The 19,888-nt window shown below is 42.5% G+C and overlaps 1 protein-coding gene and 1 long non-coding RNA gene across 3 annotated transcripts in view; one reads left to right on the top strand and one right to left on the bottom strand.

Moving 5' to 3' along the window:
• The window catches only part of LOC120395159, a 35,357-nt gene extending 20,029 nt beyond the window's left edge, over positions 1–15,328 (bottom strand). The window contains exon 1 of the long non-coding RNA XR_005592499.1: positions 15,244–15,328. This is a non-coding gene — a long non-coding RNA (uncharacterized LOC120395159). The remainder of the gene's footprint in view (positions 1–15,243) is intronic.
• POU3F3 (POU class 3 homeobox 3) lies at positions 14,208–17,704 on the top strand. 2 transcript variants are annotated; one of them, XM_039519307.1, is made up of 2 exons: positions 14,208–16,257; positions 17,527–17,704. In XM_039519307.1, the coding sequence occupies exons 1-2, from the start codon at positions 15,217–15,219 to the stop codon at positions 17,548–17,550; spliced, it is 1,065 nt and encodes a 354-aa protein (XP_039375241.1). In that variant the 5' UTR covers positions 14,208–15,216; the 3' UTR covers positions 17,551–17,704. The 2 variants fall into 2 exon arrangements, with proteins under 2 accessions (XP_039375241.1, XP_039375240.1); XM_039519306.1 differs by having other exon boundaries at positions 14,208–16,529.
• Positions 17,705–19,888: the final 2,184 nt, after the last annotated feature.

Here is a 19,888-nt window from a genome sequence, read left to right as displayed (position 1 = left end):
CTGTCCCTAATGGGAACTTCAATATTTCCTAATTCTTGTCAGTGTCTTGTGTAATTTGTAAGGTAGAAAAATTTTCACAATCATCTGGATCCAACACCACTTTCTGATCTCTAACTCTTCTAAAAAGCTTAACCCTGCATTCCTTACTTAGAGGCAAATTCTGCTTGCCTTAGTTGTTGAAGCCAAAGATAATTTTGCTTGATTAAAGTGAGCAGGATCTGGCCCTCATTTCTCATGCTGGAATAATTGTTATTGACTTAACTGGGATCACAATATGGCACTCAGACCTTATTCCAGCAAACTTCTCATAGATTTTAATGAGAAGAAGATATGGCCTTTATACCAACCACATTATAACCCCACTGCAGTCAATGGCATTTATGTCAGAGTGAGGATTGAGAGACAGATCCTGCTCATTTTATTCAGGCAAAACTCCCATTGGGGTCAAAAAATACAGTAAGCAAAATGTGGCCCTAGGCAAGGAACGTATGGTTTAGCTTTTAGAAGAATTAGATATACATGCTCATTTGTGCTAGATCAAAACCAGAAAGTGTTGAAGTCAAAGGGAGTTATGCATGAAGAAGGACTGAGGGCCATGTCTTCATCTCACTGAAAACATTCAATGGGACCACAATTTGGAGTTGGAATGCAGAATTTGACCCTAATACAATCCTGCCAATAGTTTTATTGTGATAATTTTAATATTGTAGTATTTTAAAAAAAAATCCAATGCCCAATGTTACATGATTTGCTGTAAACAAAAGCAAGTATATTGTACAGATTACTATTCTAATCTGCATTAATTTTAAAACTAAATATGATTATTGTTGTGTTATCTGACTTCATGTTTTCTATAAATGTCCCTTTATGGTTTTGTTTTTAGTATGTATAAAAAAATGCAAGAATTATGGAGTATATCAATTCACTTCATCTCATTAATCAGCTACCTGATAATGTTTTTCTTGCAGTGTAGTGGAAAGTAAAACGAAGGTTCTTTTTTATAATGTCCAAAATTAAATTCCTATTCCACAATGTTTATATTCCATGTGCAAAATTACCTGATATGTTTAGGTATTTGACTTCAGTTCTTTAATAAATTGCTTCATTGGCAAAATGTTGCATTTAAAATTTAGAATCTAAAATGAACTACTTCTGTTTTCTTGATATGGAACAATTTTTTAAGTTCACAGTAATTTTAAATATGATGCATTTAAAATATTAATATTTCACATGTATTATTCACTGACTTCCAGGTGTCATAGCAAGTTAGCGACTCTTCATATTTAAAAGGAAGAATTGTTTCTTTTTTCAATACTAATGTTCTATTAATTCACTTTGTAATATCACTCCAGTTCAGGCAAACAGAACTGCACTAAATTACTTATGCCAAAAATCATGCTGAAGTTGCTGACATTATATAAAATTTCATTTTCCATTACTATTTTATATGGTCTTATCTTGCTAGTGTCTTTTTCAAGTGCAATACATGGCCCTCATTAGTTAGTTTTAGAAACACAGGTATATACATGAACATTTATATGTTGAGACGAGAGTGCATGTGGGTATATATATTATACATTCTATCAGTTAAGTGGATTTTACAGAGTGAAACTTCCAGTAAATTACATGTAAATATTCTTTATGAACATGCGGTCTAACTTACAGTTTCTTTGGTGGAGCATCAACAGATCCAGTTACTGTTGTCTTTTCAGTAACTTAGTGTGATTTTCTTTTCCAGCTTGTGTTTTAAAATATATAAAAGACAAATCAACTGAGAACTTTCCTGTTATAAAGGCCTGAAGGCAAACAGCTTCCTCATCAAGTCCAAAGAAAGGCAAAAATTCTGGATGTGAAAAGAGAACCTATTTATGACCCTGTAACATTCATATTCTTCATATAAAGATCACATGGCTACTTAACTATCCCCAAAGATATGATGGAAAACATACCTGGAGATGCTGAAAGGTTTTAATGAGTGAATCAGCAAATAATTATAAAATGCCCTTCAACAGTGAGATAATTACAAAGCACTGGATCCAGAATAGTGAACAGTAGTGAAATTACTGATAAATAAATGTAAAGATCTAAAAATACACATGGCTAGTTGTCTAACCAACTCTTTCTGAATGTCATCAAAATCAAACCTTACTGTAGGTAGGAATGCAATTCCAAGGTTATTCATAACTAATCTTCAAAGAAGACACATTAATATATATTTTTAAGTATATGCTCTGAACTTTCAGTTTTGCTACATTGTTTAATGTAGTACAGGTAAGGTCTCCCATATTGGTTTAATCTCTGCCATGTTTTCAATTTGGAATTTAATAAATCTGAACATTTTCCAAAAAAAAAATACACTTGATCCAAATCTTTTAAAATAAATAAATAACCCCCTTTTCCTTTGTGACCACAACAAAACGATTTGGATGATAGTAAACAATATGAGAGTCTCCGGGTCTGTAGCATGGAACAGTCTTCTATTTCTATCAATTCTTCAGACGCCAGGATTTTGACATACAAACTAGACCCCCAACTCCAAATTAACAACAGAAGTAAGACACCATCATATAGACATACAAAGTCAAATGCGCTCTTTTCTGTCTAGCCCACCTCAAATATTAAAAGAGCCTGAACAAAGCAAGTGCACATCAAGCTAGAAGCAATTAAGGAACCGAAATGTATTTACAAACACACAGGGAGACGGAGGGAGACACACACACACAACTTACTGGGCACACTGGAAGGGATGGATTTTCTCCCCCAGTGATACCTACCTTAGGAGTGCTCGCAGGAAGGCACTGGGTTAAAGTGTAATCCCCTTTGATATTTCTGATCCAGTTTCACGCGGAGTAACGGGGGGAGGGAGAGGAAGCAAAGAGAGTGCAAGAGAAAAAATCAAACTTGGGTACCAAATTATAGATCAGTTAGTGGCGGGGGAGGGGGGGGTGAGAAGACCTAATTAGTGACAGAGTCTGGACGCCACCGCCTCCCCCCGCACTGGGGGCTGACTGAGTGGGCAAGGGAGGCAGGGCGGGGAGCCAGGCGAGCTGGAGCGGTGCAGGGCTACCCCCCCCGGTCCCACCCCGCAGCCTCAGCGCAAATCTACAGCGCGGCGGCGGAGGAGAAGCAGCAGCCGCAGCTACCTGGGAGCAGGCGGAGCCGTGTGCGCAGCGCGGGGCTGGGCGAGCCGGAGGGGCCGGGCCGGGGGAAGGGAGCCGAGGGCTGCCGCCAGTCGCTCCGCGCGGCCAGCCGGTCCCCTGGGTGCCGCAGGCGGGCGGCGCTCGGCTGCCGGAGGCGAGAGGGAGCCGCGCAGGGGCGGGGGGAGCGGGGCTGCGGGGGTGCGCGCGCCCCGGGGGCCGCTGCTGCTCCCTCCTTCAGCCTCCCCCCGCCCGCTCCGCCTCTCTCGCCACGGCCGGCAGCTCCCGCTTGGCAGCGGAGAGGAGCGGGACTCCCCCCCCCCCCGAGTCCTAAGGAGATGCACTAAAAAGCGGGGAGGAAAGGGGGGGCGATTGGGCTCCTGCAACTGCACCAGCCCAAGTGGGAGCCCAGGCTGGAGAATCGATTGCGTCATTTCGGGGGGTCCCCCCCCTCTTTTCTTCCCCGAGCCGGATTGATCTACCTGCCAGGCTGTGCAGCGCTCCCCATCCAGGTGCCGCTGCTGCGCCGGTGTCAGTCCGTCGGCAGGGCTCCGGCGGGGGGCGGGGGGACCCCGCGCGGTAGGTGGCTGGGGCGGGGGAGAGCAGCAGCCAGCCCTTGTCTTGCGAGGCTCCGGGAAGGGTCAGGCCGGGGCGATGAAAGCAATTAAGACGCATCTGCTGTGTTTGCCTTTCCGCCGTCCTCCTCCCGCCTCGCGCCCGTGTGAGCCGTGAAAAGCGGCCAGCTGATGGGCGGCTTCGCTGCTGCAGGATCGCTTGCGCCGCGGTGGATCCCGCAGCAGCACATGTAGTCCGCGCAGCTTGGCTTCAACGCACCCCGGTAGACTAAAAAAAAGAATTCATTGGTGATTGGAGGTTGCTGTTTTAATTGCAGGGTTGTTGGTTTTGGTTTTTGTTGGGTTTTTTTTGTTTGTTTTGTTTTCAAAAAGTTGCCCGTGTGCTGGGGAGGGGGAAGGATGCTCCCTGATCCATCTCCTGGTGCCCAAGGCGTCTGTTGAAAGTGTTAGCCGTCCACTTTTGCATTGCACGGTGGGGTTCATTGAGCCCACTGTCCTTTCCTCCTACTTCAGCTACAAACAAACTTTTCTTCTGCAGAAAGGAAGTAGCTGAGGCTGAGAACCTGAAGGTAGCGAATCCCTAGTGGCTTCCCTCGAGCTGCACTGACCCCAGCACACAGGCGAAGGAGCGGTCTGCAGGGCCTGTTTATAACTGACAGAGAGTGTAGTATGCCGTACATTTTAGACAAAATAACAGCCTCGGGAACAATTCCCCTCCCTCCACCAATGGCTGCTTATCCCGGCATTGTTTCCTTCTGTAACTGATCCTCTCTAAGGATGTTTAAACTTCAGCTTCAACCATTCAAGTCTTTTTCCCCCATAGTGTCAATATTAAAAGTGTACATTTTCCCTAATGAAATGCAGATCATGAGAATCTAATATTGTGGCCCATTTTGACTTCAGATATATAAGAGAGAAAATCCACTCCCTAAATGAGTTTATGATATCGATTCTGTAGGGTAATAACCTATGGATGTTGCAAATAGTAGAGGGTGCTTTGTTTTTCATATGGTATATAGTGATGAGTCTGTCAGACTACACATTGTTTGATCTTTTATAATATACAATATTTCAGACACACACGCTGATGATACCTTAGGTGTTTGAGGGTAGGGGACACGATATCTTATACATTTGAAGTTTTTATCAGGCAGAGCAGATTACTTTAAGCGTTCAATTTCTCAGCGATCCAATTTTATTGGGATTTACTATCATTTGTGCTGTGCCATCCCTGGGGAAATAATGCTTTGATTAATGTAATCCTGGGCTGGGATCCGCCACATGCCCCTCTCCCAGGAGAAGAGCCCTGTTTGACAAACAAAAACAGAGCAGCAACTATTGCAATCTGCACTCACCTTTAGAAGGCACAAAAAATCCACCCCTCTCTCGAATACAATAGCAGCATTTCAAAACAATGTGAACTCTTATTAATTTACTCTGAATGCTCCTGATTCAGTGTGGGCTGTCCAGTCCAGCCCTCAGCCTCAAAGGCAGCCCAACGGATGCTGCTCTGTTCCCCACAGAGAAGCAAAAGCATCTCTGGGAAGCCCAGTGCCTCTCTGTAGATCTGCCTCCCCTTGGTCTCTCAACGTTTCTGCCTCTTTGTTTCCCACTGCAGGGCTTGCTGCAAACTGTTTTCAACTCCCCTCATTCAATCCACCAGCAGCCAGAGGCCTATGAAGCTCTGTCATTTCATGAAATTCAGCCACACATACCTGAAGCCATATATACCTCTCAGACCGGGGCAATGGTAAGCAAACCACAGCAAAGTGCTCTAAGCAGTTCAAAAGGGAGGTAGTGGGGCCCCAGAAAACAGCCTTGTACCAAAGATCTTGTTAAATAAAAAGAAAACATCCCACTTTTGTTACTGTTTAAATATCTAGATTTTTTTCTTTTGTTTTGGAAAGTGCTTTTCTCCCCCCAGTGCAGAGCAATATACGTTTAAAAGGCCTAATGAAATAAGCAAACCAAGATCAGAACTAAACCTGCTTTCCCTTCCTTTATAACAGTAGGTGAACTGGCCTGTAGTCCCCCCACATCCTGAAGCATATTCTGGGCAGCTGAAATGGTAGTGCAGTGTTTATCTTATTCCACCATAACAAAGCAGGTCTCATGGTGCCTGAAGAGGAGATCCAGTGACAAAGGAGGGCTCTGGCTGAGGTTTTGCCACTTTATTCAAAGTCTGGATTAATAAATCCAGGCTAGGGAGGAGGGCTCTCAAGCCTGAAGATAGAGGATGCGATTTGCACCAGGGTTTTCAATAAGATGCCAGCATCTCTCTCATGTTTACCCAATGACCGCACTACAGTGACTCAGCATTTACGGTTTCTTTAGGTGTGTTTTTTCCCCCTCTTTTTTTCTTTCCTGGTGAAAAACGATGCAATTACATTTCTGCATGCTGATCTGAGCGTTCGAATAACAAGCTTTAAACGCGTTATCAGACGCTTGTTAAAGGGAGTGGGGGTGCTGAGAGAAGAGAGAAATGCTGCATTTTTTTTAGAAAGAAATTTAAATTAAAAGCAGCTATAGAAAGAGATCGGCTGCAGCTCCGCTTCAATCAATGCACGGAGACAGATTAGGAGAAAGTCTCAGTCAAAAAGCGTAAATCACGCCAGGGAAAAGTTATTTAGAATTAATTCCTGTCTTTTGCGAGTATAAAATGACTTTCCTATATGGGATTCACTCAGTTTGCCTCACATCCCTCCCTTCAACAGTATAAAATTGTTATTTACATTTTATTTTTAAAAATTGGATCTTTAATAAGCCACTGTTTGTGGGCGTGTTTGTTTGATCATTTTAACCAAACAGTATAAAAGGCCCCAAACTCACCATTGCTACTATTGTTATGGAAGGTTCCTTGCTTCAGAGGTTGCAAAATTGTAGTGGGAAGTATACAAATCCATGTTAGGAGCTCAGGATCTCCTCCTTCACAGCCCCATCAAGCAACAAGAATTTTTTTAAAGTAGGATCAGAGGGTTGAATTTAGGGAGGGGGATGCAAAGAAATGATGAACGATGTTAACTTTTGACTGTAGGAGTCATGATAGAGTTGAGTGAAGCTTCAGGGAAATAAATCATTTAATCCCAGAGCTACTGAAGTCACCTTTTCAAACATTTTGAGGCTTGAAATCATACTGCTGTAAAAGCGACTGAGTACTTAAAAGTATCAAACATCAAGAAATGTAGATATATTAGGAATGGATCCAAAATGAGAAAAAAATAACCACGAGATCATGAAAATATCAACCAGATTATATCTCCCAACGAAAACAACAACAACAACAACAACGGCATCAGCAAAATTGTAGCTCTTGCATTCACTAAAGGAGAATAGACAGCATGTGCATGTTTGTGTGAAATGCCAAAAAGAGCAGCCTTAAGCTTGACCTACTGCAATCTGCACTGAGCTCCTCAGACAATAGACAAGTTCAAATGTCAAAAAATCTAATAATAAAAAACAGAGCTGCCAAACTGCACGAACTGTTTTCTGGTGTACCACAATTATTCACCCTCTTATCCACTAAGAGACTGCCAGTCTTATGCGCGTAAAAGAAAATCTATGTAATGCATATAGATTTTTTAAAAAATGTGAAACGCGATTGAGATGGCCAGCAAGCAAATCAGAATATGTCTAATGAATATGGGCTAAGGTTTCCACAGCCTTGGAAAGACGCTAACTTGTAAATCCTTTTTTTTTGTTGCTACATGCACAATTATTCTTATAAATAAAAATCTACATGTTCGAGGAGCTAGGTTGTAACTATCTATCCGGAGAATTTTGAGGGAGGTGGTGACATTAAGCTTCATATGCAATGTGTCTGCATGGAACTCAAGCCAGCAGATAGATTATTCCATTCATTTGAGAACTTTCATCACTATGCATGTTAGGTGCACCCTAAACACAGTAGAGTGTATAATATCAGAAATGTGCTGTTCTAAACGTACCTATATTTTCAAATATATCTTAATTGTATGTGTAGTACTGTGTTATATTACTAATTTATTACAGAATCAGAAATTATTTATTACCCTAAACAATAAATAAGGTTCATACTGGAACCTTCACAATTAAATGTATGGATAAAAGATCATCCTGCCTATTGTGTATCTCCTTGTTACTGTAAGCCTTTAAAAGTAATGTGTCTATTTTCCTCTTTTCTCCAGATTGGCTGGTGTAATATCTCTTGTCCAGCTATCAACGGTTATATGAACTACTATATGGGTAAGGTTTAAAAACAGAGCAAATCACATTATCTGGGAATGCTACAAATCTGGAATCCAGTCAACTCCACCTTTTCATCTGACTGCTGTATTATAAAGGAAAACATTTTACATATAGCATACTGTATATGTAGCATGTCTTTGTTTAACATTTTAATTTGTAAATGCTAATTAGGCAGTTGCTCTCCACAATTATATTATTACACACCTAATCATTCTCGAATATAAGTAGATGAATACTAAATACAGTAAATTGTATTTCCCAATACCTCGGCACTGTTCTTCATTTTGCAAATGAGTCTTTCCGGACAAAATAATTAAAACAACAAAAAGAAAAAACTCTTTGTAGCTTTGTTTTAATTGTCCTGGTACTTAAGGCATAAACGTGGCGGTCACATCCAAATAATATATTTAACAGCCAGCATGGAAAGTAACTCTATCAAATTAACTTGTTGCTCGTTTTAAGTGTTAATGTTTTCTGTTTGCTTTTATTCGCTTCTATGTATACAGACAGTGAGTCATACAGGAATAAGACTGAGGAGTTGACCTACTAGAATTGGTTTTTGGACTATAAACTCAAGTTGCATTTGAGGTAGAAAAAAGACAAAGCACGAACTGCACGAAAATGCAATATTTTTCAAATATGGGATATTAACCATCACTGGCCTCTCTAAACTCAAAATCCCATGGTCATATGTCCAAAAACTGTTTGATAAACAATGGTAAATCCAAGACTATGTGGTGACGCTTGTGAAGAAAATTGCACTCTAGATATGTACCCTAATAGTCTGGGAAATAGTCATTGCTTTCTTTGGCAAATGCGGTATGGTGGGAAGTTTTAGTCATGTAAATATCTCCATGCATTTTCAGTCATGTTCAATACACGGCAAGGCTTAACTCAGTTGTGAAAGTGAAGGCATGTGAACACTTTGTACATGGCAAAAAGAGAAATGTCTATTTTTTCATTGTTTCTTTTGCTGTTTACTTCTCTCTATTATGCTTTTGAACAGTGACTTAGCTTTCCACCAGATACCACATTTATGGGCAATACTATTTCCAGGATGTAATTGGTCTTTATACTGTAAAGACAAAGAGTAAAACTTGCAGTCACACTGAAACTGACGAAGTTCTAGTTGGAGAGAACAACCTGTCTTTACGGCCTGGCAGAGTTTGTTATGGTTATGCATCAAGCGTGCCTGCCCCACTAGCGCTCTCTGGCACTTCCACTTTTACAGGTGTTTAGCTGGTGCTAAAGGAATGTTAACTTGCTGGTGCGCATATAGATATACAGATAGACCTTCATACGAATAAACATATGTACTTATCAATAAAATCACAGAAGTAAATTGCTTACTTATGTGTCCCATGCAGCCACCTAGAAAAAGAACTAACAGTAATGGGCTCCTTGCGCAATATGTTAAGACTATGTACAATGTGTTTGCAAAACGACAGAAAATCTGAGCAGACATCGAAGTTAAGATTGTTTCATGTCTGTAAATATCTACAGCTGGAACTTCTTGTGTAGTTTTTGCATGTGTCCACTGATACGGACTTCAGATGATTTAGATTGTTAACATAATGTTATTTTATAGCTACATTCGAGATAGTGAAGTCATTGAAAGAGAGTGAGTGGCTACTTTATTGGGAATATTGCAGATACTTCTGAAGGTTTAAAATGGCAATTAAATATTACATGATGTAAACACACCCTGGGTTCTCTTTGTTGTATCTGCAGCGGTTTAAAAGCTTTATTTGGACAAAGTCTGTGTGATACATTAGGTTACCATGAAATGATGTTTTTATTTAACTGATTTCACTTACTTGGAGGCCTTAGCTCACTTTAAGATAATGCACCAAATTAACAACTTTTAGGATGGCTTTTTAACTATTAGTCAAACTGTAAAGCCCAGTGTAGAATCTTGTGCTTCTATCTTAGCGGTGTGACAGTTCTATTTGGACTTAAGTCTGTTGTATTTAGGACATTAATTTACTCTAGCCTCTTTATCCACCCCACGAGTTCACTATTTTGATGTCACCATTTATATAACTATATAAAATATCATAGACACATATAGTTTGGAGAGGGCATTTGTTCCTCTGACAACTCTGGAGGAACAGAATTGTTGTTCAATGTAGTAGCGTTTTACTCACCAGGTTCTGAGCCGCATCAGTGCGCCCCCTGCTGACCATCAGTGCTCTCACTGAGCACTTCAAAAGTTTATTTTGTTCTGCAAACCGTATCATATAAAATTAACGACAACCAATAAAATTATCTTATATGTTTCAACTGTAAAAGTCCAAAACAAAATAAAGCTAGTTTTAGTGAAGCTAGAAAGCTCTGGTTTGGCTTCGTTCTCTTTGGCTGAACTAGGGTCCTTTTATCTAAAGCCCAGTGCACAAACATATAGCTTAATGTGACTAGTGTTCTTCCTTTTATTTCTTTCTCTATGGCAACCAATATGTTCTGCTCAGAAATGTTCCCCCATCAAGGAAACAAATGATCTTGAGGGAGCAGCTCTATACGGCATCTGTTCCAATGGAGAACACAGAGTTAACCCCAGTCAAAAGAGACGCTGAGCCCGTCATCAAGAAGTGGAAAATGAGCGATTCTTCTCCCCCAAAATTGAAACCTATACCTCCCTAGTTTTACAAGTCATTTTATTGATTTGAGTATCGACCGTTTCCAAAAAAGTAACTAATTCTAGGGAATTACAATGCTCACGAGCTGTTGTGTATCCAAAAGAGCGCAAATAAAATAAAATTAAAATTAATGAAAGTAATGTAATGGATATTTAAGCCTGGGTAAAGTTTTCAGCAGCAGTATCTGGCCTACTAATTTCACCTTACATTATTTATCACATTATTTATCACACTCACCTAAACGATATAAAAGAGTTTCAGATCATTAGACTATACCTCTCAATTAGATGGGAATTCAGGGAAAGTGGATCTAGGGACAAGGAAAACTGTCAGAAATGAGAAACAAAGTGAAATCTGGTTTGTAATGCTCAAGCCACAATCTCCTTTGAGAATAAAATGAAGGGATGTCCTGGTTAGTTTTGATTGATTATACTCTTTCTGATGGACTTTCACTACAGAGCTCTAGATGTTGTGCTTAACCGTCTGTTCCCTAGTTACAATATTAACCCTGTGTGTGCACCATCGCTCTCCTCCTCCTTCTCCTCTTCATCTTCCTCCCCCAGCACCAGATTGGTTTATTTCACTCCCCAGCTCTCAGCAGGTGTCCACTTCTCTACTTTTTGCCTTGCCCCTCAGCACACTACTGCTGTTCAAAGCTGATTTTCCCCAGTCATCGGAAGAGATTCTCCTGAAGAAACATTTGAAAACAATAAATATTTATAATCCTTCACTCTTTAGAATCCATAATATTTTCTAGGGCTTTTTTTTCCCCCTGAGTGCTCCAATAATTAACAGTGCCCAGAAAAGTGAAGAAGTAACCAGAAGACTTTCCAGTACTAAAGAATTGCTTTACTGCCTTGAGCTTTGGAATGAGCTTTTTATGTAATATTTCACTAAGGCTTTTTTTTGTCTGGGGGGGCGGGGGCCGCTGGTGGGGTTTTTTTTCATTAGGCTTGCTTCCTTCCAGAGAGTTGCCATGTGCTCCCTGTCTTTTCCTAAGCGTTTAAAATTAGATTCACAGGACTTTAAATAAAACAAAAATAGAGAAAAAATTAAAAACACTTACCGACCAGACTTCCAGGATTTAGAGGGCTTTTTTTAAAATTTTGTAATTTTTTTTTTTTTTTGGTTTTAATAAGGTGACAGGGGGAAAATCATGTTCTCAACTCCAGCGAAACGATCCATGCTAAGATTTTCCTTTGCACTGACTCCACTAAGCCCAGCTCTCCACTTGTCTATTATTTTCACCAAAATATATGAAAATTTATGCAAATGAAAATCAGCACTAACTGTTCTCCCCTTGTTATACTTTGGATTTTTTTTTCCAGACAAAACAATCACACTCTGCAAGGGAGGGGGTGGCGAGAGTTGAGGAACTAAGTTGTTGTTGGCTGTTGTTTTTTGTTTTGTTTTGTTGTTGTTTTTTTTAAATAAAACACAAAACTCCAACACAAGCTTATTTTTTGTTGTGCGTGTGTACAATATTTTTAGGAATTTTTAAAGAATGTAGATCTGTTTGCAGAGGCGCTATCACGTTTCATCAGGCCACCTGAGACGGCTTTTGAAAGCGTGTACTGTGAAATTCATAGCAGTAATTTAGACAAAATCCTCACTGTATATTAATGAAAGACGGCCCCATGGCACCGTTCCTATCCTCCCCATTCAGTGTAAACAAAACCACGAGACTCACTCGGTTTTTGAGCCTGATCCAAGCAAAATCGGCTGGAAAGGAAAACATGGGGTTCTGGCACTGACTATTCAAACGTCTGCACCTGGAGATCTCAGATTTATTCAATGAAATCTGTGTTAGATCTTTTATACATATAAAAATGAAACCTTTGGAGGACGCATGGGAACAAAAAAAATCGTTACGTTTAGGATTTAGTTACCATTACTCTTCAGATCTGTATACTTCACATTAATGGTTTTTCTAAACCTACCTAAGATGGTATCTTTTACCGTGCAAGCAAGAACCTGGACAGAGTCCTAAATAAATTCTGCTAGTCTACAGTTAATCTTCAAATCACGCAAATGCTGCATACTTGCTATTGGGGATGTAGTCTGTGCTGGAAGATTAATTCAACTAGCTGAATTTTGTGGGGGAAATTATTAACTGAAAGAGGGGAGCGTTATGTTGCACATTTTAATGTAAACATAATGCATTTTCTATCCATAGGCGCGGACACACACACTATATGTGTATATGTATTATACATGACGGATAGGTAGCCTGTATGGATTACACAACACAAACACAATCATTAGTAAAGATGTGTTCCTTGAATGTCCGAATTGTGTTATTTCATTGGAAATCCCCGAGGAGTGTTCAATTTGCCCTTGTTTTGGTTGCCACTTTCTCTTTTTTCTTGGTTCACTGAGGTTGCCTGTGTGCTGCGTTTCCGCTTGGTCGCATCTCTCTCTCTCTCTCTCTCTCTCTCTCTCTCTCTCCTTCCCCCGCCCCCCTTAACTCTTTCAGCTGGACTAGAAATAATAAAACGTTTCATACAGCCAGATCGGTTTCCTGTGAAATACCAGCGTTTGCAGAATAATAAAAAATAGTGGGGGAAAAAACACATATATAGTCATATAAATATATCAGTAGGAAATGGGGACAGAGGATTGTTTGGTGGATCTAGAGCAGGATTCAATTTGGATTTTTTTATGCTAAGGATTCGGGTTCAACATATTTTATAATAATGCACGTGTTCAGCAGCTTGAGCTGTTCTGTTTGGTAAAAGCTTTTTATTGTGCACCCTCTCAAATATTGTTGATATTTAACAGTTCGGTGCAGCTATCCATATAAGTGTCCAAAGACATATGAGCTGCATTCTACTTCCCATATATACAGGGGAACTCAGAAACTAAAACAAAGAAGCGTGTAGCTGATTGCATGTAATTAAGGGAATAACTTGCCATGTTAGCTTCAGCCTAAGATCTGGTAAGGAAGCGATCATGACGGTGGAGACTGGCCAAAAACCTTAGTAAATCTTTTAAAAAGATAATAGCTCCCCCACTTCGCCTTTCTGACATATGCAGAGAGAGATAAATGGAATACAAAACTTTGAAACAGAACAGGACGCTTCCTTCTGTAGGTGATGACTGTTTGATTTATGTAGACTGTAGACTATATACAATGGCTGCTTACAGATGATGGGAATTATTCGCCCATGAGGAGACTCATGTGCATACAAGTAAAATAAATGCATTATTAGATACTGGTTTTCTCTCTTCCCCTCATCTTTCTTTTCATTCCTTCCCTCTTCCCCCCTCCCCCCCCTCCGCCCAAGGGGTTTTTATTCTCCCTCTCTCCCCCTCCCCCACATGCCCAAGTTGCTCTGTGCTGGGAGAACTCAGATTTATCCGCTGGGCGTTAAGAGTTAAGATGTTGAGGGGAGAAGAAGAGGAGGGGCCGGGAAGGGAGCGCGGGGGGGGGGGCAGATTTCCAGCTTCTACGCCACTTTGCCTAAATTAAAAAGCAACCAATCGGAACGGCCGGAAGGGGGGGCCTCGCGTCCGGAGCCAGTCATTCTGGCTCTGTCAATCACGCAGCGGGTCTCCAATCAGCGGGGGCCCTCGCGCTCGACTTCCTTGTATTTGGGAAAGTGTGGTGGTGGTGGTGCGCGCGCTCGGCGGAGGGTAAACATTCGGCAGTCCCCGCGCTGCGAGGGAGGGACGGGGAGCGCGAGCTGTCAGGGAGAGCGAGCCGCGCTGCTCTCCTCCCAGCACCCCCCGGGCACGCTCGGCAAGCCTGGCAGCAGCCCGCTTCCCCCACCGGAGTTAGTGTACCAAGGAGCCCCTAGATGCACACACACATACGCACACCTCTCTACCCAGGCGCTCCTCCTCCCGCAGCCCGCTGCTGGAATTAACCACCAACCTTGCCAGGGAAGGAGAACCGTCTCGCAACCTCCCCCCTCTTGCGTTTTTGCCTTTTCCCCCCCCTTTCGAAACTGCCTAAAAGGGGGGCAGGGGGGAGGGAAGATGTCTCACCCAGCCCGTGCCTCCAGCGAGAAGGCTCCAAAGGGACTTGCGTGTCAAAGGGGACAAAGTGCTCCTGCGAGAGCCCAACTTTGAGACATGCAGCAGCAGCAGCATCCCCAGCACCGCCGCCACCATCCTCAGCCCAGGAAGTTTTCCTAGGACACCGACCAAACTTGGCAAGAGAAGAGGAGGAGGAGGAGGCGAGAGCCCGGAGCCGAGCAGGGAGAGAGCGAACAGAGGGAGCGCGAGAGAAAAGCCACCCGCGCGCACAAAGCCTTCGAGGAGGAAAGGGAAGAAAAAGTTTCGCTCCGGCAGGGGCAGGCTGCGAGGGCGAGATGTGCTCCTGAGGGCGTGACGGGGAGAAGGAGAAGGGGGCTCGTCGCTGTGTCCCCCCCTCCCCTGTTTTTGAGCTTTGATTGTTTTTTATTATTATTATTTTTATTTATTTTGTCTTCCTGCAAAAAGAAGCGGCCCGAGCGCTAACAGGTGAACGGAGCTGACGGGAGATCGGGGCCAAAAGGCAAAGCGGCTGGTGGGGAGGCGAGCCCCGGTTCCGGCGGAGCAGCGCGAGTTCCCGGGAGAGGCTGTTGACAAAGGGAGCCGAAGAGCCCCCGGTTGTGCGGATTGGTGGCACGCCAGCAGGCAGGGGGGTGGGGGAGCGGAATGGCCACCGCGGCTTCTAACCCTTACCTCCCCAGCAACAGCATCCTGGCCGCCGGCTCCATCGTGCACTCGGACTCGGGAGGAGGGGGCATGCAGCCGGGCAGCGTCGCCGTCACCTCGGTCTCCGGCGGCTACCGGGGCGACCCCTCAGTCAAAATGGTCCAAAGTGACTTCATGCAGGGAGCAATGGCTGCTAGCAACGGCGGCCATATGCTGAGCCATGCCCACCAGTGGGTGACAGCCCTGCCTCATGCAGCCGCCGCTGCCGCCGCCGCTGCCGCCGCCGCCGTGGAAGCCGGCTCGCCCTGGTCCACCAGCCCGGTGGGGATGAGCGGCAGCCCCCAGCAGCAGCAGCAGCAGCAGCAGCCCGATGTGAAAGGCAGCTCCGTTCGAGACGACCTGCACGGCGGCACGGCGCTACACCACAGGCCACCCCACCTGGGTCCCCCACACCAGGGCCACCCGGGCGCTTGGGGAGCCACCACCGCTGCCCACCTCCCATCCATGGCCGGGGGACAGCAGCAGCAATCGCTCATCTATTCCCAGCCGGGGGGGTTCACTGTGAACGGGATGCTGAGCCCTCCCCCTGGCAGCCAGAGCTTAGTGCACCCGGGATTGGTGAGGGGAGACACGCCAGAGCTGGGGGATCACCCCAGCCACCACCATCACCACCACCACCAGCATCAGCACCACCAGCAGCACCACGGCGGGGTCAACAGCCATGACCCCCACTCGGATGAGGACACGCCGACCTCGGATGACCTGGAGCAGTTCGCCAAGCAGTTCAAGCAGCGGCGGATAAAGCTGGGCTTCACGCAGGCAGATGTGGGCTTGGCCCTGGGCACCCTGTACGGGAACGTCTTCTCCCAGACCACCATCTGCAGGTTTGAGGCTCTGCAGCTCAGCTTCAAGAACATGTGCAAGCTCAAGCCTTTGTTGAACAAGTGGCTGGAGGAAGCCGACTCCTCCACGGGCAGCCCCACTAGCATCGACAAGATCGCAGCCCAGGGCAGGAAGAGGAAGAAGCGGACCTCCATCGAGGTGAGTGTCAAGGGGGCCTTGGAGAGTCACTTTCTGAAATGCCCCAAGCCCTCCGCCCAGGAGATTACGAACCTAGCGGACAGTCTGCAGCTGGAAAAGGAGGTGGTCAGGGTTTGGTTTTGCAATCGGAGGCAGAAAGAGAAAAGGATGACCCCCCCCGGGATCCAGCAGCAGACCCCCGACGATGTCTACTCCCAGGTCGGCAACGTGAACTCCGACACGCCGCCCCCACACCATGGACTGCAAACAAGTGTGCAGTGAGAGTCACAACAGTAAGGGAAAGGAAGAGAGGCGAGAAAGGGAAAGGGGGAGGGGGACCGACAACACCACCACCACACACAAAAATCCAGACTTGGTTCGACTATCTCTCTATCTGTCTATCTAGCTATCTATCTATATATAGACTATATATATCTCTATATACATAGATATAGATAGCTATATGAAGCGTTTGAAAAGGTCGATCCGAGCGCTAGCATTTATACTGTGGTGGGGAGGGGGTGGAGATGCATAATGCACCAAAACTGCAGATGTTTTTTCTTTCTTTTTTTCTTCTCTTTTTTGTAAACATTTCTAAATTATCCCCTATTTCAGCGATGAACAGCACCCACCCCTTATCTCCCTTTATGCCCCCCCCCAAAATGCCCCCCTAAAAGGGCTCTCTTATATGAATCATGGAAACTTTTTTCTCTCACACACACTTTTCTTTTTTTATGGGAGCAATCCAAGAAAAAGGGAAGCAGAAGCAAAATCATCTGCCTGGTCGTAGGGTGCCTGCTGCATTCCAGGACCCTGTTTTTCTTGGCCAAACCACATCATTTTGGTGCAAGATATCAATTCTGGGGGTGCGGGGAGTATCCTGCAAAATGAAAAGGGTCACTTTCTCCAGGGGAAAAAAAGGGAAATATGCACACTGCACTAAACACAAGCCGACTGTATAGGGAAGCAAATATATATATATATATTAAAAAACCCACAAAAATATGGGAATAAATACCCGCATACCGAAAGCTGACTCTGAAAAGGGGGGGGGGAGGGACAGACCGTGAGAAAAAAAGAGAAGAGATTGTTGGTCCCTAAAGTTCGAGCTCTATAAAAGGACTTTTCATGAATTAAGGGAAACAGCCAGAGAAAGGGAAATAATTTAGGGCTGTCAAAGTCGTGCTCCTGACGGCTGCCAATCATCATGGAAGATTCCTTAAAAAATCCACTGCTAATATTTTTTTTATTAATATTTTTATTTTTATTTTTATTTCTGGACTGATTCAGATAAAGGGATTTAGAAGTACTTGAGCATCTGCAGCTGCACTTATCTGAACTTCTCCTCTCCTAAATCCATTGCCAACTTTGATTGAATGGGTGCTGTGGATGTGATTATATAATACTGCCATTTCCAAGCAGTGTTTTTGGTAGGTTTTAATAAACAGACTTTTCAAAAAGACGGCAATATAGAATTGTTAGATCCGTTGTTGATCTAAAAATATTTGCTTTATATTTTCATTAAATGACTTCTTTTAATATTTTATTCAGAATACCTATGAACTGCTGCAAAACGGTAATTTATTTTTCCCCAGATCTTGTATTACGTGTTTTTTTCAGACGAGCACAAATCAAAATGAAATGAAAATATGGACAGTTGTTAGGTAATAAGGGTATCTTTTGATGTGATAATTTGATTGTAATTTAATTTGAGTAGTGATTCCGTAAGAGCTGATTGAGAAAATAAATTTGTTAGAATGAAATAGTCTGTGTCTGATGCATAAACACTGTGTCGAAAAAGTTCTCTTAAGGATATTGCAAATATTTAAGTGGTAGAACTAAGGATGACCTGCTTTCTGTATCTGGTATCTACTTCAGGTATCTGGAAATGCAGAGTTCCGGTATTCATGCTGTTAGCATTTTAGTACAGTACTCATTTCTTATAAATCCGTATACAAAGTACATTTCCGTAGAGTTTTTCATAAATATCCCTGTGTAATGGGATAGTAAGGCAAGGTTAGAAAATAAAAGGCCACGTTCTTTAAACTAATTGTTTTATTTTAAGATTTAACTTCAGTGCAGTAGATGTGTAAGTTTATGGACTGATAATGGCTAATACTGAAAGCAGTTATGTTTTTAAAAGTTTAGTCTCTTTTCAAACTAAGAAACGAAGGCTAGGGGTTTTTTTAAGTATAAATTATTTGACACATTTTATATCTGTATAATATTTGTATTTAATTTATCGTTATAATTTAAAGAAAGGTACTTTTTTCAAAAAAAAAATAGAGATGATACTTTCAAAATCCTACCTAGGTCCTCACAGTTTACCATTTTTGTTGTTGTTGTTGTTTGTTTGTTTGTTTGTTTGTTTTAGGCTTTTTTGTACGAGGTGTGTAGTGGTGTAGTACATTTTTTACTTCACTCGACTATAATGTTGCCATTCCTTCTTTACAACAAATGTGTGTATAAGTAACGTTAAAGATGCCAATAGATGCACTAGGTAGGCTGTCATATTTATCTGCTAAATTTATTGCAATATACACACAAGTGAATGAATATTTCAACTCTTCATTTTGAATTGGTAATGTTGTCGAAACTACAGATCTAAATTTAATGCCTCTATGTAATCCCCTGAAAACGTATTATAGAGAAATATTTTATTTTTTTATTAATGTAAGCTTTCAATACTCTCTGGTTTCCCCCGTTCTCCCATTTTCTTCCTCCCTCCTTGCTTTCTCGCTATGTGATAGTGATGCTGGGGTTAAAACCCCAGAAAACTGCTGTAGAAACAACACACATTTATTCCTTTTTGACAGGCCTTGTGTCACTTTCATAAATCAAATCCAACCATATAGCCGTGTACTGGATGCATTATTTTAACACCAGATCGTAGTAAATATCACACTCGTTTTGATTTGTGAAATCCGAAAAGGCCATATTAGAAAAAGGAAAAGTGAAAGGATACAAGACAATTTCATTTATTCTCTTTGTTTAATTTAAGAGCTTCCCAGTAATTTTAAAAGGGAGGAGGGGGGAGAAAGGGAGGGAAGGAAGGAAAGGAGTAATCATGAATTTTGCTACATGCAAGGGAAATCAGAGAAAGGACTTCCAGTTTGGAAGCAGTGGGTTTGTTTTTATGTGGTGGATACTATTAGCACGTGAGGTGGAATCCTATTTTTCACACATGAAGGGTGGTGGCTTATTAGACATGGAGTAGGTCTATTTAAATTTCGTAGTGGTATTTGGTTACTGGATTTGGATGACAACAAAGAGCTACATTAGGCTTCACACTGGTTTCTATTAAAAGACAACCTTTGCGGATTTCTGCATAGGAGGGGCTGATTTTTACACTAGAGGAATAACGTTTGGTAGTAGGAACGTGCAAAATCTGTCCATTCTGTGCACTTATTGTGCGCAAAAAGTGAGGCCATTTCCTCCCCCCGCTTCCCTCCCCCAATAAGAAATCGAATCATTTGAATGTATTTAGGAACTTCAGGGTTGTGAGTCTAAGGGATAATAAGAGGTAGATAATAAGTAAGAGGTTTTCTGTTAAGGGTTATATTGTTACACATGTAAATAATGAAAATATTGTTATATATCGCCAGATCTTTTAATGAAGTTAGTAATTGTATTCATTTATAATATCAGTGTT

The sequence above is a fragment of the Mauremys reevesii genome, linkage group 1 (assembly GCF_016161935.1).
Source record: "Mauremys reevesii isolate NIE-2019 linkage group 1, ASM1616193v1, whole genome shotgun sequence".
Taxonomy (NCBI): Eukaryota; Metazoa; Chordata; order Testudines; family Geoemydidae; genus Mauremys; species Mauremys reevesii.
The sequence above is the reverse complement of the archived record's forward strand: the minus strand, read 5'-3'. Positions and strand labels throughout refer to the sequence as shown.